At 39.3% G+C, this 18,072-nt stretch overlaps 1 protein-coding gene across 1 annotated transcript in view; it reads left to right on the top strand.

The window, feature by feature from the left end:
* Nucleotides 1–18,072, top strand: part of NOL10 (nucleolar protein 10) — an 84,701-nt gene that overhangs the window by 41,116 nt on the left and 25,513 nt on the right. Inside the window, exons 14-16 of the mRNA XM_082642555.1 lie at nucleotides 13,382–13,508; nucleotides 17,065–17,144; nucleotides 17,345–17,443. Coding sequence (XP_082498681.1) covers nucleotides 13,382–13,508; nucleotides 17,065–17,144; nucleotides 17,345–17,443 — 306 coding nt within the window. The remainder of the gene's footprint in view (nucleotides 1–13,381; nucleotides 13,509–17,064; nucleotides 17,145–17,344; nucleotides 17,444–18,072) is intronic.

The following is an 18,072-nucleotide window of genomic DNA, read 5'->3' as shown; positions in this document are numbered from 1 at the left end:
AGGAGTGTGATTGCTGCATTGTCTGATAAAAGTATGTTTAGTTTTGTAAGAAACTGCCAGACTGTTCCAAAGTGTCTGTACCATTTTGCATTCCCACCAGCAATGAAAGAGAATTGCTGTTGCTCCATATCCTTGTCAGCTTTTGGTGCCATCAATGTTTTGGATTTTAGCTCTTCTAATGGTGTGCAGCGGTATCTCATTGTTTTAATTTGTAAGTACATTAATTTTTATATTGGTCACTGAAGGAAATCCAACCCTTTGTTTTTTGCCTTTGTGGGCTTGACTAGATAGTCTCTGTTGACTAGTTTCTAGTTTGAGTTTTTGGGGGAGTAAGGATCATTGGACAAATCCTTAGTAGGCACCTTTCATGCACCTGCACTAAGGCCTGGGATATTAAAGACATTTTATTTGTTGCCTTGGAGCTTATAGTTTTGTAAAGGAACAAATATTACAGTTGTAGGAGCACACTAGGAAGCCATCTTCCCATAGGTGGGCTAGTCAGGGGGAGTACAGACATTTGAATTGAATCTTGAAGAACATGCAGGAGTTAACCAACAAAGAGGTAGAAAGAAAGGTGGTGGAATCAGGGAGATCTTTCTGCACACAGGGAGTTGAAACTAGATGCTAGAGCCTCAGATCTGTTCTGTGCGCCTGGGAGGAGCTTAGGTTTTCCAGGGGCAAGAAATAAATAAAACTGGAGAGATGTAAGGGCCTTAAATCTAAACCTTTTGTACTGTGTTAGCGTTTTTGCTTTTGATTTGAAGTGGAGCGGCATGCCTTTGAGGGGTTTTATTCAGGGGAGTGCGATCAGATACGGGTGTAAGATTATTCTGCCCATAGGGAGTGGGTGGCTTTGGAAGCAGGAGCTGGGACAGAGCGTAACTGATCAGGAAAGGTCCTGAGAGCGCCCTCTGAGGTAGTGGCCGCGGCTGGTGAAGGAAGAGACAGATAGAAGAGGCAGTGAGGAGGTAATGCCTGCTTAGGGCTCGGTGCTCATTGGGAGTGGAGGCTAGGAGGCAGATGGGAACTGAATGAACCATGGTGCCGTTCACAGAGGTAAAAGCTGCAGAGGGTGGGGTAGGTGCTAAGCTGAGTTTTGGAAGTGTTGAGGTGACATGAAATTTTCTCTCCCAGGTGTATGATTTAAAACTCCGAAGCTTCAGAGAATGGCAAGCTACTTCCTGGGAGGGAGTTTTGATCTTTTGGCTTTTTGGTTTATCTCTATGGAAAGGATCAAAAGTTGTGAGTGAGTTAAGTTCTTGAATTTTCTAGAGAGAAAAAGGATGTTTTGTCTTTCTTAAAGGTCTCTTCTCAGTCAGTATCACAAATACCAATCCAGATGTTCACTAAGGGTCTCAATCCTGAATTATAGGCTCTGAAACAATTGATGTTTCAGTTTGGTGTTGTAGGGGGCTTGTCAATCATTTGGTAACTCTGTCTGTGTCTGTGCCTCTGTCCTTTTGGAGATGTTGTTTATTACTTTAGGAAAAATGCTCTATTTTTTTTAAATCAAACATTGTAAAGATATATAACCAAGGAAGAAAAAGTCCTTCATAACCGCCCCTCCTCCCACTACCATTCTTAACAGGACGGTGCATACTCTTTGCAGAGTCAAGTCAGTTCTCTCTCCCTCCATGCCTCCCCCCAAACCCCCCAAACACTAGCATGTGCATTTTAGCAGAATTGGAGTCTCATGATGCATACAATTTCGAAAGGGGTTTTTGTCACTTAACGATATGTTGTTCTGATCAGATCAGATAAATATAAAGCAAACCCATTCTTTTTAATAGTTGCACAATATTTCATTATATAGATATGTCATAATTTATTTGTCTAGTTTCCTATTAATGGATATTCACCACTCATTTCTTTCAGTTGTCTAAACCAGTGCTGTTTAGTAGAACTTCTCTGATGGAAATATTCTAAGATCTGCTCTGTCCAACATGGCAGCCACTAGCCATGTGTGATTATTAAGCATTTGAAATGTGCTTGGTGTGCCTAAGGAACTGAATTTTAAATTTTACTCCATCTTAGTTAATTTAAGTAGCCACATGTGGCTAGTGGCTACTCTATTGGACAGCACAGCTCTAAACTATGTCGGAGTCAAGTTAGGTCATCAAGGTGCTTGCTTGGATCACGTTACTTGGACCTTCATAAATTACAGTTTAATGGTGTTTCTTTGATGTTTAACAGTCATATAAAGTTTCTCTTGTAAACCTCTTTTAAAGAAGTATTGTTCAGGGTTAGAGTTCCTTAGAGGGAGATCTATGAAATGCTTCTCGAGTTTAGTTCCAAAAGAGAGTTTCTCTTTCCAGACATATCAGTATGCTTCCTTTATCAAGTAAATGATCTCTTTCTACCTCATTATGCATCTCTTTTGCCTTGGTTGCCATGGAGTCCAAAGTTCAGTTTTTGGTTCTGCTACAGCAGGTAATCTTTTCCCTTTCATCACTCCTCCCACCAAACTATATAGCTTTCCTTTCATTCTGACTTTAAAGATTTCATTATGTGTATGGTTTTCCTTGTAAAGCACTTCTCTGTTTGAAAATGATTAGATTTACATGAAGTTTTTGGAATCTATCCTAAGACTTCACTAAAAAAAAGATAAATACAATATATGCACTACTTCCCTCCCACAACCCTGCACACACATACATCATACATCTTAATAGGGCCATTAATATTGTCATGTGTATGAATCCTATTTATCATCACAGTGGGAAATATATGTATTTAAAATCTGAAATAGACATTCTACCTGGGTTGTAGAAAATTACTTACGTGCTTTATGGTTGGTTACATTTTATTCAATTATGAGTCAAAATTGGGTTCTTTTACCCTCTTGTTTTGCCAGTAAAATGCTCTACTTTGGCTTTCTTTGGGAATGTATGGAAATCTTCTTTTGCTTGAATTTAAAATGTATTCTTCAGGATTTCCTAGTTCCATGTGTGGCCCCCTGTAGATAAACATTAACTGCTAAATGGTGGCAAAATATTTTTCGACCCTTCTAGAGTAGCACTGTTGAAGTGTATAACCTTCATTTAAAAACATTTTACTCTTCCTTTGTTTCTGCCAAGTTTCCATCCCTAGATATTTTTAAATATTAGGATACCCTTAGTTTTTACAAAGACTTAAGAATATGCCGAAAAATTATTAATAAATTCCTTTGCCTGTGAGGAAGTAGGATAGAACCAGGAAACTGCTGATGTGGTAACCAGGATAACACACTAAAACCATCTGTGTAACTCTTGGCAGGAATAAAATGACCAAACAAGATCTTGGAGAGTGCACATTACCAGATGTGTGATCAAAAAGATAAATACATTCTCAAATGATAAAATTGGCCTAGTGCCTTTAGCACCCCTGGGACTGTTGTGTGTACGCATATGTGCAGACATAGCTGTCAAGGTTGAGCATTTTTAGTGTAGTTAGGAAACTGGGACAGGAAAAGGCTGGAATCAGAGGACTTTAGCGCTGCTTGGAGTCACTGGAACTGGAAACTCTGGATGTGAACTTGGGGAGACTGCATGGGATTTCAAGTGTAACATGATGATAAACATCCAATGGTGATGTGCAGCAGAGGTGCAGAGCCAGGCTCTTCAGGAGAGAATAAAGGGGAGACCTTAGAAGAACCATGTTTGTCCTGTCTAACTAACAGTGGACTTTGAAAAAGACAGGGACCATATTAAGATATTTTTTTTCTTTTTTCTTGAGAGTTGAATGAAGATGGAAGCGGAGGACTTTTTCATGCTATTTAATGCACTGTTTGTAATTTTCAGGAAAAGGAGACAAATGTAAAGCTTTTCATTCTAACTCAAATTAGAATTACTTAGGTTAAGTATAATAGAGGTTTGAATACTTACAAGAGAACTTTAAGAGATTTGGTTTATGAGGGAATTTCATGGTTTTGAACAAGATTTTTGCTCTCTTAAGTTGCACTGGTTTGAGAGTAATTCTCTTTCCCCTTTTCCTCAATTTAGCAGGACTATTTGGTGTAAGCTTGCATGTCCTGAATGTTGCCAAGCTCACAGTCAGTAGATCTCCAGTGGATGTATGTGTTTAGTTTTCAGTACATTGTTACTTTGGTTTCCCAGAAGCTTTCTTGACATTACAATACCTCAAATTTAAAAGTTTAAAAAAAGAAAGGAGTGGTATGAATATCTGTTTTCAGATACATTTGTCTTTTCACAGTTTGACAATGATGTGCCTAGGTGTGGATCTCTTTGAATTTGTCCTACTTGGAGTTGAGCTTCTTGGATGTGCAGTGTAATACTTTTCACCAAATTTGAGAAGTTTTTGGCCATTATTTCTTCAGATACTGTTTCTGCCCCTTTGTTTCTTTTCCTCTGGGACTCCCATTATGTGTATGTTGGTCTGTTTGATGTCCCACAGGTGTCTGAGGCTCTGTTCAGTTTTCTTTCTATTTCTCAAACTGGATAATCTCAATTTACCTGTCTTCAAATTGGCTGATTCTTCCTTCTGCTGATTTATAACTGTTGAGCCCCTCTAGTGAATTTTTTATTTCAATCATTGTATTATTCAACTCCAAAACTTTTATTTCATTCTTTTCTATAATTTCCCTCTCCTTATCGATATTCTCTATTTCATGAGACATGTGTTCTCATACATTTCATTAGTTCTTAGGCATGGGTCTGTTTGTTTAGTTCTTTGTGCATATCTATAATAGCTGATTTAAAGTCTTTGTCTGGTAAGTCTAAAGTATGAGCTTCCTCAAAAGATAGGTTCTGTTGACTGCTTTTTATCCCCTGTATATGGGCCGTGCTTTCTTTGCACGTCTTGTAATTTTTTGTTGAAAACTAGATGTTTTAGATAATATAATTTGGGAGTTATGGAACTCAGATGACCCCCACCCTGAATTCATTGTCGTTGCCGTTTTGGTTGTTTAGTGTCTCTGCTGGATTAAGTCTGTAAAATCTGATAGCTTTGTTCTGTGTGGTCACCAAAGTCTGCTTAGTTGACTTAATTCAGCTAATGACAGAGCTTTCCTGGAACTAGTCAGTCTCCCATCCTTTTTAAAGGGATCCTTGTAAACATAAGTCAGATCATGTCACACCTCTGCTCACACCCTCCAGTGACTTCCATCTCACTCAAGGAAAAGGTAAAGTCCTGCAGTGGCCTGCAAGACCCTACCTGATGTAGCCCTTTCCTGTCTCCCTCTGTTGAGACCATACTGGGTTGGTCTCTTTGCTGATCCCCAAACATGCCAAGCAGTTCTGATCTCAGGACCTTTGCATATGCCAGATATTCTTATGGTTTATTCTCTCCTCTCCTCTAGGTCTGTATTCAGTTGTCACTTCAACATGGGCTTCCCTGTCCACCCCTGCTCCCGCTCCCCTGTGTTCTCCATCACCCTTCACTGCTTTATTTTCCCCATAGCTCTTATCACTGTCTGTCATACTCTATACTCTTTCCTTTGTTTGTTTATTGTTTCCCTTTCCAGAATGAAAGCTCTTTAAAGGTAGAGATTCTTGATTGTTTTGTTCACTGCTGTATCTACAGTGAAGAGAAAAATGCTTGACAATAACTATTTGTTGAATAAATGAATGGTGATCTTTGGCAATCTATTCTTATTTAAGAATGAGACACTAGGGACTTCCCTGGTGGTGCAGTGGTTAAGAATCTGCCTGCCAATGCAGGGGACTCGGGTTTGATCCCTGGTCTGGGAAGATCCCTCATTCTGCAGAGCAGCTAAGCCTGTGTGCCACAACTACTGAGCCTGTGCTCTAGAGCCCGTGAGCCACAACTACTGAAGCCCACGCGCCCTAGAGCCCATGTGCAGCAACTACTGAAGCCTGCGTGCTCTAGGGTGCCCGCATGCCGCAACTCCTGAGCCCGCGTGCCACAGCTACTGAAGCCTGTGCACCTAGAGCCCGTGCTCCACAACAAGAGAAGCCACTGCAATGAGAAGCCCGCGCACCACAATGAAGAGTAGCCCCCTCTCGCTGCAACTAGAGAAAGCCCGTGCGCAGCAATAAAGACCCCACGCAGCCAAAAAAAAAAAAAAAAAGAATGAAATACTAAATGCTGATTGGAAACTCTTTGTATGCCGTGGTCTTGTCTTCTGGTAATTTTCATGATAACTCTTCAGCTAATGACCAAAGGCATACCTTGGAGAAATCACAGGTTTGGCTCCAGACCACTACAATAAAGCAAATGTCGCAATAAAGTTAGTCACATATTTTTTGGTTTCCCAGTGCATATAAAAGTTATGTTTACACTATACTGTAGTCTATTAAGTGTGCAATCGCATTATGTCTAAAAAACTATGTACATATCTTAATTTAAAATTACTTTATTGCTAAAAAATGCTAACCGTCATCCATCTGACAACACAGGGTTGCCACACACCTTCAATTTGTAAGGAACACAATATCTGCGAAGTGCAATAAAATGAGGTCTGTGCCTGTATTGGAGGATTCCCAGATATCAGCATCTGCAAGTCTGTCTTTGGGGATCTTTCGTTTTCTATAGAGAATCCCCCAGTTCCTCACCAGGAGTGTTAGGGGTTTAGGCTGGCAGGAATGGAAGCACAGCAACATGTGTTTGGCTTCTGGCATTCTGGGAGCTACGAAAGGAGCTGAGGGTCACACACACTGATATGGAGGCTGCCGGTTAGTTTGCTAATTTCAGCCCCCGCAGCTCAAGTCACCTCTGCCAGGTATCCACTCACGTGGAGCAGCTTTCCTTCACTTTCTCCAAAAAATCATCCTCTGGTTTCCTAAGGGGTGGTGGGACTTTAGATATTCATCAGCTCCATCATCTCCCCTCTGTTTGGGCCCATCTTCCCATATACATGGAGCCTAGAAGTGCTGGGTCTCAAGGACTCTAAGGAAAGAATCTAGTCTCGTCTTTGATACTTACCTCTGTAAGCACCCAACTTTTTTTTTTTTTTTTTGGCTGCGTTGGGTCTTCATTGCTGTGCCCAGGCTTTCTCTAGTTGCGGCGACAGGGGCTACTCTTCATTGTGGTGCGCGGCCTTCTCATTGCGGTGGCTTCTCTTGTTGTGGAGCACGGGCTTCAGTAGTTGTGGCACATGGGCTCAGTAGCTGTGGCTCGCAGGCTCTAGCGTTCAGGCTCAGTAGTTGTGGCGCACGGGCTTAGTCGCTCTGCAGCATGTGGGATCTTCCCGGACCAGGGCTCGAACCCATGTCCCCTGCATTAGCAGGCGGATTCTTAACCACTGCACCAGCACGGAAGCCCGTGCCCAACATTTATACTGTGTTAAATCCTTTAACCACTATATTTTCTTCTTTTGTTCTTTTTGTCCTTGAAGGTAATACCTTTTATACTAGTTTACTATCATTTTAAGTAGGCTTGGGAGGGAAAGGAGATAAAAATATATAGTTAGTGCGCCATTTAATTGTTTGCTTGGGGTGTCCTATCTCCCCTAACCCTTGAGTATAGGTGCTCCATCTCATGCTTATTTGTACTCACAGGGCATTGCATAGATTAACTATTGGTTTGTCCGCTGATACGGATAGAATGGCATAGGTGATCTTTTTCTTTATCACCTGGCCTTATTTTGTTATCATTTTATTTCAGTGCCTAAACTGCTTTTCAAAAAGTGAATTGAAAAAAATTGAAATCATAGCAGATAGTAATTTTTCTCCTTTTTAAAATAACTATTTTAAAATGTTGAAATTAAATTGCTCTTTTGCTGATCTGATTTTGAGGAATGAGAGAACAAAGCACTACAAGTCGAATACCTTTAAATGACTCATCATCACTCACGCAAATACATGTAAACTTGGATACACAATTAGGCAGCTCATTATGTTGCAAAGGCAGTTACATGCTTGAATTCGGGGCCACGCCCTTGGCTCACCCAGCTGTCTCCCCTCTCTTAGGCTGATTTATGACGGTTATGAAGAAGCCCCAGCTGTCAGAATTTGAAAATACATGCTGGTACTAGTGGTACGGCTCAACTAATAATAGAGGGAGACTTTGAAAAGGATTGCCTTTGAGTTTATGTAGTGCAGAGTTGGTCATCTTAGTTGGCAACATCCTGTTCTCCTTCTGGAGATACAGGCTATACATTTAGAAAAATTATGATTAATTGTAATAGTGGTTAACGATAGTTACATGATAGTACAGTCCCATCATCTCTGATCTGCAATTCTGAAATCCAAAGAGCCCTGAATTTTTTGTTTTATAACTGATCAGTGGCAAAACCTGAATCGCTTCATTAGGACTCAAATCTGACATGTACTGGTGAGGCTCTTTCTAGTCTGTTTATCCGGATCACCGGTATGAAGATGTGTAGATTTTGCCGCAGAGAACTATTAATGTGTTTGATTATGGATCACTGACCCAGACCTCACTGAAGATTTTACATAAAAGCAGTATACATACTGTGTTACCTTTTGAAAATGCAGAAGATTCTAAGGTTTCAAATGCTTTTTGGCCCCAGTAGTTTCTTCTTCTTCTTCAAAAAATATTTATTTATTTATTTATTTATTTGGCTGCGTTGGGTCTTAGTTGCGGCACCGCGGGATCTTCATTGCGGCGTGCGGGATCTTTCGTTGCAGCACACGGGCTTCTCTCTAGTTGTGGAGTGCCGGGTTCCAGCGCGTGTGGGCTCAGTAGTTGCAGTGCTTAGGCTTAGTTGCCCCATGGCATGCGGGATCTTAGTTCCCCGATCAGGGACCAAACCCGCATCCCCTGCACTGGAAGGTGGATTCTTAACCACTGGACAACCAGGGAAGTCCCTGGCCCCGGTAATTTCTGATAAAGGGTTATGGCCTTATAGTGAGAGTAACATATTTCAGATTAGGTGTGGGTTAAAATTCTGATGGGGAAACTTTAACTGATACATGTTAGAACACTTGGATATATTACATACAGTTAAAGTTTCCCATTTTTGCTCAAAGTTACTGTGAAAAAAGAAGTTATTTATTGTGTGTTGATACAGTACTACCAAATGGAGTAATTAAGAATTTTCTTAGTTACTAAGGTTTTTAAAATTGTTTTTAAATCATTAGTTTAAAAGTGAAGGGACTTCCCTGGTGGCGCGGTGGTTGAGAATCCGCCTGCCAGTTCAGGGGACATGGGTTCAATCCCTGGTCCGGGAAGACCCCATGTGCCGCGGGGCAACTAAGCCCGTGTGCCGCAACTACTGAGCCTGCACTGTAGTGCCCACGAGCCACAACTGCTGAGCCCATATGCCACAACTGCTGAAGCCTGTGCACCTAGAGCCCGTGCTCCGCAACAAGAGAAGCCACTACAAGGAGAAGCCCGCGCACCGCAACAAAGAGCAGCCCCCGCTCATCACAAATAGAGAAAGCCTGTGAACAGCAACGAAGACCCAACGCAGGCAAAAAATAAATAAATTTATTTTAAAAAGTCAGGGTAACAATTTCATATTTAATTGCTGTGCGATATTATCAGTGATTTTCATATAAATAGGAAATACTAAGTAGCATTATAAGTAAATGGGAAAAATTATGGCATCTATATTGAATTAGTGCAGTTTGGTTCTTTGTGTCTAATGATATTAATAATGCTTTGTTATTTTAGTCACCCTTGATCTGTTAAAACCATCCATCCAGTAATCCTCAATCCTTATTTCTGCCTTAACCCAGCTTTAGGATGTGGCACAGTGGTTTTTCCAAAGAATGGGGGAGGGGATACCCTCTTCTTCAACTCCGTAAGGATCTTAATATTCATTGTCTGCCCTCCCCACTCTTAGTCATTGTTGTCCATTACCAGAATATATGAGAATTTTGAGGTTTTAAATTAAACATCTGTAATTAACATCTTAAAGGTAGATTGTAATCGTACAGGCAGATGAGTCTGGGCACGTGGCATGTATTTTCATGTATCTTAAGATTGGTTCTTTTGCCCAAACGGTTTAGAGGAAGTAGATACTCGGCTGCATTTCAGTCAAGGCCTTCCCAAAGCACACTGATAAAGATTCTTTCCTATTTTGGAGGACCAAGTATTTCTGTTTAAATTGATTGATACGATTGTCATTAAAGTTGCTCAGGGACCCACGGTATCCCTTTATAGCAGTTTGATGAGTCCGTTTCCAATTCTCTACTTTTACTGACCTGTGACTTTAGGAAATTCTTATAAATAAAAAGTGGAAAGTCATTAACAGATAACTGAAGTTTAAAATAGAACAGTCTTCACCAAGTTTCTGAAACAAAACTCTTCTGGTGCATAAAAATGTAGATAATCAAGCAATAATCAGTTTTGACTGCAGTATAGAATATAGCAATATGATGACACTACGGAAAACCTAGAAACTTTTGACGTCGTAGTAATAGTACACCAATTGTTAAAAAAGATGTTTTCTTCAAGTTGTAAAGCCTGAAATTTAAGAATAAATTAATATATTTTTACATATTAGTTGAAGGATTAACATATTTTATGAATAAAGACAGTGAGGAATTTTTACACATGAATTAATATCATGGTCATTTTAGGTACATCAGAGCTGTGCACGTGGTTAAACCCTTATTAGTTAAGCCAACCACTGTTTTTGCAAATTAGTGGTAGACCTTTGAGGAAAGCTCTAATGTGGATAAAACCTTCAGTGAATACCAGTTAAATCAGTAATTTGAACTTTGTTATGGTTATTCTGATATTTTTTTCCTCTGAGTAGGAAGTAGGGAAACGTGATTAATAATCAGCCCATTAGACTTAGTTTTGTTTTTGATGGAACTATTTCCTCCTGTAAAATTTAATGGCCATGAATTTGATTGCAGAGATTATTTTTCATAACCAGAGCTGTCTCTGGAGAGGCAATTTGAAACAGTTTCATTAGAATCCAGATAACTATCAAAAAGAGTGTTGTGGAACATTATAAGAAAGGACCATGTGAAAGTAAGTTCAGATCTGGTCTGATATTTTAATATCCCTACCCCTCATCCCCCAAGAAAAGTCAGTAAACACAGTGTAATCTTTTCATTGTCTTTGAAGCCCATGTTTATGACTGATTTAAGGTTTAACGGTGAAACTACTTTATTATGAAGTCCTTTGGTACCAGTGCCCCCTTGCATAGGAGGCAAAATAAATCTGACTTTCACTAAAAAGTGTTCTTATATCCAGTAATTTTATGGTGAGGTATTTGAATGTTTTTATCTGAGTAAGGACAACTAGACGATTTAAAAAGTAGTTTTGCCAAACTAGACCCTTTAAGTCTTCATGCCTTGTGCAGTGGGATTCATGAATGCCTTCATACATATTTTATGTGTGACTAGATCTATTTATGAAACACTTATTGAACACCTACTACTTGGCAGGCAATGTTCTAGGTACTGGAAATTAAGCACTTAAAACAGATGAAGTTTAAACCCTCCCATGAGAACAATTTCTTGAGGATCTTATATTCTAGAAAAGTGCTAAGAGTTAGTGTACTTTCTTCCTCTCTAAAAGAGCAGACGATTGCTGTCCTGGGTCGTTTGCTTTTGCATATTTGTGACTGATGGGAAGCAGATACCCTGTAGTTGCAGGTGCCTGAACTCTCACTCTCAGAAGGTGCCCCCCGGGTTTTTCCTAGCTTGCTCACGTGTTCATTCTAACCGGAAGTCCTTTCAAATATACTTACTGAGTATCCCAACCCGGCCTGTTTCATCTAGCCCGCACCTGTCTTCCATGTGGATTCAGCACAATCTCAGTTCATTGCTTTAAACGGCTGAGTGTGTGCTCATGTGCACGTGTGTGTGCATGCACAAACCATCTGCTGCAGTTAGGTTTCTAACTCCTTGGGGAATAAGCACAGTCGGGGACTTCGGTTTAGCACAGTGCTTTATATATAGTAGCAATTACTAACAATATTTGTCGACTTCAAGCTACTGTCCTAAAATTGCTTAAAATCACAGCAGTTTCTTTAAAGTAGTCTACATTGAATTTTTTAAAAAATACCTTTCATTTCTTGAAGGTTTGTCTTTTATGGTTAGTCAAACCACTTAGCGTATCAAGACCTTTACCTCTGTTTTTAAAATTGTACAGATTATGCAAATAAGAAAATTCTCCATGGGACTTTTTTTTTTTTTTTCGCGGTATGCGGGCCTCTCACCGTTGTGGCTTCTCGCATTGCGGAGCACAGGCTCCGGATGTGCAGGCTCAGCGGCCATGGCTCACGGGCCCAGCCGCTCCACGGCATGTGGGATCTTCCCGGACCGGGGCATGAACCCATGTCCCCTGCATCGGCAGGTGGACTCTCAACCACTGTGCCACCAGGGAAGCCTTCCATGGGACTTTTTAATGCTCATTAAGAGTTGTTTTTCATGTTCATGAGCCCCATAGCCTTTGGCAGGAGTAGTGGGATCACCCTCTCTAATCAGGCAAAATAATAGAATTAATTAGTATGGCTGTATCTTACATTAACTTTTTTTTTTTTAATGGTTGAAGAGGGTATTGGGGGCTGTCTTCCTTTGTTATAACTCTCTTCCTCCTACCTTCCCTTCTCCAAAAAGTTTAAGCTAGATTTAATAATTTCCATTATGAGTTTTGTTTTTTTTTCCTCTGTATGATTGATTACTGTCAAAATACACAGGCAAGGAGTCATTGGAAGTTCCATTTTGTAAGAGCCCAGAGTTCTCTCTTCTGAAAGCCTCCACCACGAGAGAGGGTTTCAGTAGCTTGGCTCTCCCGCTGAGTGTTATTTCCTTTGGGATAAGCGTTGACCTCAATGCGTGAGGCGTCTGCTGGGAAAGATTTGTACCAAGGGCAAAAGAGTAAGAAGCAATCACGGTGTTTTATGGAAGTGATTGGGTTACAAATTGAAATATTCCTATTTTATTACTTGGTTATAAATTCTGTTCAATCCTTTGTTCCTCAGCCTTTTATTGGGACTGATTGTGGATCCTGGCAGCCCATTTTAGGTTAAATCTAAAGAATTCTGTATACAGAATTTTAATTTTTAATCAATTAAATGAAGTGGACCATACAAGATAGAATGTAATTATCAAGTAATTAGTTGAAAACCCTTAAAAAGAGTAATTCTCATTTTGGACTTCTGTCATGAGTGGCAAACAAAAAGTCTGGTATGCCAAGGATGCTTTTGTAGATTCTAGTACTGTTTTGAATGAAAGAGATAATAGAATTATAGATGGATGTTACTATTACTACCTGAATTATTATTTATATTTTCATAGTTCTCATGTAAGAATATTCATTAATATGTTGTGTCCCAGACTGAGGTTTTTCCCTTATAGGCCTAAGTTCTCCCTACTCTGTTTTTTTCTCTTCCATTATAGACTTGATCATGCAGATTGCAGTTGTTTCTCAGTACTTCTGATAGAATCAAGGATTTTTAAATTATATAAATATAATATGAAATCTGGTTGTAAAATAACTCTTAGTTGACATGATTAGAATGTACATTTGCTAACCTTCTAATCAACGCCGGCAGGTTTTGGGTCCTGCTCCCAGGTGGTGCTCCTTCTTAGACAACTTGACAGAAGAATTGGAAGAGAATCCAGAAAGCACAGTTTATGATGATTACAAATTTGTCACCAAGAAAGACCTTGAAAATTTAGGTAAAAAAAATTATGATGAAATGTTTATAAGATTATTTCTACTTGTCTTTGTTTTGAGTTTTGAACATTAGAAGTGATGGAGTCACATTTATCTGATTTTCCAAATCTCTTTCTGACAAATCAGACATTAAACTTAGTATATATAAAATCTCTGCTTAGAAAAAGATTCAGATAAACTCAACCTACTGAGACTTTTTTGTATCTTAAATGAGGAATAATATTTTTAACCTACCACCTATGTATAGGAAAAATATCAGTCAAGGGAGCAGTGACTTTCAAGTAGTATTTGAATATAATAAAATTTTGAGAAATCTCAGAGACTGCACGGAAATGATTTTTGTCCCCCTGTAGGTTTGCTTATTAAAAGACCTAATCCAAAACTGAGAACCCATAGATTGAATCCTCAAATATGTAGAACCTTAACAGTTACTTAGGTTTAAAGAATACAAACCAAGAAATGCTTCTTAATAATGGCCAATATTTAAAATAGGGCTTACATGTGCCAGGTGGTATTCTGAATGTTTTTTTTGTGCGTGGTACGTGGGCATCTCACTGTTGCGGCCTCTCCCGTTGCGGAGCACAGGCTCCGGACGCACAGGCTCAGCGGCCATGGCTCACGGGCCCAGCCGCTCCGCGGCACGTGGGATCGTCCCGGACCGCGGCACGAACCCGTGTCCCCTGCATCGGCAGGCGGATTCTCAACCACTGCACCACCAGGGAAGCCCCTGAATGTTTTATATACAACTCATTTAATCCTCACAGCTATGGAGTGGATACTATTATGATTTCATTTTATAGGTAAAGAAACTGAGGCATAGAAAGATTTTTTTTTCCCCAGAAAGATTAAAGCAACTTCCCAAAGGCTTCAGTGCTTGCTAAATGTGAGGGTTAGAGTTTAAACTTAGAGTCCGTGCTCTTAACCTCAGCCATACTGACCCCTCTGAAGAACATATTTATCTTAGTTGACTAGTACTGGTTTGTAGGATAACAAGAGTAGGTTTTGCTAATCTTGTTCTATTGTTGGGAAAAGGCTACATAGCAAATTACTGAGAATGGGAAAACTTAGAAGATCCATTCTCCACAAGCCTAGGCAGCTTAGTTGTCTTTAAAACAAATAGAGGTACTATAGCAGTTAAATGCTAAAAGAAAATACAATCATATAACAAATAGATTAGAAGAGAGATTCTTAAACTCTATTTTTAAACTATATCTTTTAGCACAGTTAATCCAGGCAGAATTATTTTCTGCCAGCTACCACCAAAATAATTCTTTAAATTTTAATGTTTTAAAAAGAAAAGAGTTGTATTTAGCCTTTTAAAAATATGACTTATGGATGAAATAGGGTGAACTAAGTCTTCCTACTGAAGTGCCTCCTTAAATATCTCCAGCGTAATTTTTACAGTATGCTTGTGTCATACCCACCTACCTTCTTAAATTGGAGACTAAAAAGTCATTGCTATTTTGTGGATTTTTAAAAACTACAGTAGTGTTTAGTATATTTTGGGTGTTTTTTCAGTCTCTTCACTGTGTTTATTTTGGGTGAGGAAGGCAGTGATAAAGGTTTAGATACGTTTTGTTAAAATGCATTCATACTGCCTATTTTTAAAACTATGCAAATAGATATAATATTCAACAAAATAAGTTATACTAGAAATCATCTTCACGTAAATTAGTAATATCTTTTAATATTAAATGAGCCATTGGTTATAATTTTTCAACAGATTTAACGATCATATATAAAACCTTTTAAAATAATTTATGTTAAAGTAAAAGTAAGGCCATGTAACTAATTTCCCTTACTTCTTAAGATTATAGCATTGAATACTTGCAAGTTCTGACATTTCCCAATTATGGCCGTTAGGAGGTCCTATACCATAGTGTTTCCCAAAACGTGTATCATGGGCCACTGTGTATGCAGTGCTGGATGGGTAGCATTGTGGCTGATATCATGGGCATTAGAGATGGGCTGACATGGGCTCACATCCCACCTCTACCACGTTATAGCTCTATGACTTGGCTAATTTATGTAACCTCATTGTGCCTTGGTTTCCTCATCTATAAAATGGCAATAGTAATGCTACCTACCCATAGGGTTGCTTGGAGAATGAATCAGATTATGCTTGAAAAGTACTCAGCACAGTTTTGAAACATAATACATAAATGTTACCTATCATTTTAAGAGATTTGTGGCAAATAAGTTTGAGAAATGTTAGGTTAAGCCAAGATAAATCAGTTCCTCTACTTATGGACTTCTTTGAGCCTTTAATGCCATCATACACTATAAATATCCAGGAGTGGGAGGAAAATATGAAACAGTTCCCAAACTTAACTTGATCATAGAACCTCTTCTTCCTCAAAGATCTCTTGGGACTAGTGCTCTGTGGAGCTAATGATGAGAAAAGCTGCTGCTCCTGCCAGATTCTCTGTAGAATTGTTTTAATATGAAAAGCTTTCTCCTGGAATGGGAGTAATGCTGGGCCATAAATATAAAATTTGTATACCTAATAGAGGAAACAAAAAATTAGGAACACACATGTGCAGTTACGTAAATGCAGATTGTTATGCATTGGACATTTCATTAAGGTTCAGCCCTCCCTCCCCCCCACTCCCCTACCACCTTTTGAGTTTCTCCTGTGCAAATCCAAACCCTGTGGTTTTATTAACCTAATGAATTCTAGGAAAGTATTTTTCTGACCAAGTCTTATTACTTTATGAGATTATCCTAAATTTAATTTTGTCTTTTGATGTTGTTCTGTAATGTGTACTGTTTTGTACATCTATGTGATTTTCCTAGTAAGTGATTTTTAGGTCTGGAGGGACGTTTATTTCTAAACTTTGGAAATCAGGGTCATGTTTTCCTTGGAAACATAGTCACTTAGTATTATACCAACTAAAGCTGCCGTTTATGTGAGTATATCAGAGCTGGTCTTATTCTGAAGATAAATATTCTCATAACCTCTCTCTGTGTAAATATTTGCAGTTAATAAATAATTTCTGTGACATGGGCAGAGCACCCTTATGTGACCATCAGCACCACTCATTGTAACTGACATCTAAATCTAGGAAACCCCGTGAAAGATACTGTTTAAAGCTTCCAGACACTGCTTGGCATTGAACTTTTAATTCATCCATGATGAAGTATGTCTGCATATAATATATATGTTGGTACAAATTTGCCAAAAGCTGTTCTTTTTGGGGAAAAACATGCCCTTTCTACATTATTGTTGTGACAGTGTCCTTTGTTTTTGGAAATTACGTGCCATAACAATGGTCTCCCCCCAGCCCCAGCACTGTTCCTACTTGGCAGTTGGAACGTTGACAACCTAGTTGATCAACCTAGTGTTGATCTCAGCATTTTCTGTTTGTTTGGGCTTTTTTTGGGGGGGTCACGCTGCACGGCATGCAGGATCTTAGTTCCCCGATCAGGGATCGAACCTGTGCCCCTTCAGTGGAAGCGTGGAGTCTTAATCAGTGGACTGCCAGGGAAGTGCCCTCAGTATTATGTTTAAAGTTAAACTAGCTCATGAAATCCAATCTTCTGATTAACTTTCCCCAGGGCTCACCCATCTCATTGGGTCACCTTTTCTCCGGGCATATATGCATGGATTTTTCATGGATATAAGACTCTACCACAAGGTAAGTACAAAACTACAGTTATTTTAGGTGATAAATAAAAGCACTCTGTAGCCATTTCTTCTCTACTTACTTTCATTTTTATAAAACATACTTAAGATTTGTAAGCGGTCTGTCTGTTCTTTGGCATGATAGTCATGCTGTATATGAGACATGCTGCTAAATACAATTCTCTTATTTTTAATTTTTTCCACTTTGAAAAGGTGAAATTGATGGTAAATCCATTTGCTTTTGAAGAATATAGGAAAGATAAGATCCGACAGAAGATAGAAGAAACACGAGCACAGAGAGTCCAATTAAAGGTAAGTATTGTAGTCACCATTGAATCTACTAGAGAAAGTTACTTCATTTTTTTATTTTTTCATTTTTATTTTATTTATTATTCAGAGAAACCTGCCATCCATTTCTTAGTTTTTCCATCCTTAGTTTACATCTTTTACTAATATTTTTGGTATATTTTATTTGTTGTGAGGGTGGATACTCTTTACAGTTTTATCATTATAGACTATGGTAATGGTATTGTGGAAAATAATGCCAGGTGAGCTGAGAGTGTCAGTCCTACCAGGAAAACATGATGCTGTTTTCAAATAGGGATTTAGATTTTGGAGTGTTGGCGCTTTGCTCATCCCCATTTCTTCCTGACATTTGGGAGTGTCTTAGGCCAGCTGCTTGGATCATGGGAAATGGTCATTAGACTGTGCCAGGGCCCAGACAGGAATCAGGCCACACTAGTTCTATTAACAGAGGGAAATTAATGTAAAGAATTGTTACCCAGGTATTAGAGAACTGAAAAGGCAAAAATACTGAGGTATTGATAAGAGAGGCCGTGGCTTCAGGGAGCAGCTGACACTCCAGGGCTGGGCGGCAGGAGAGAGGCAGGCCTGAGAGCTGGGACTCAGACCTCCGTGGAGGGCTGACAGCTGGCGGTGGG

The sequence above is a fragment of the Mesoplodon mirus genome (genome assembly GCF_964341445.2).
Source record: "Mesoplodon mirus genome assembly, chromosome: 14".
Taxonomy (NCBI): domain Eukaryota; kingdom Metazoa; phylum Chordata; class Mammalia; order Artiodactyla; family Ziphiidae; genus Mesoplodon; species Mesoplodon mirus.
The sequence above is the reverse complement of the archived record's forward strand: the minus strand, read 5'-3'. Positions and strand labels throughout refer to the sequence as shown.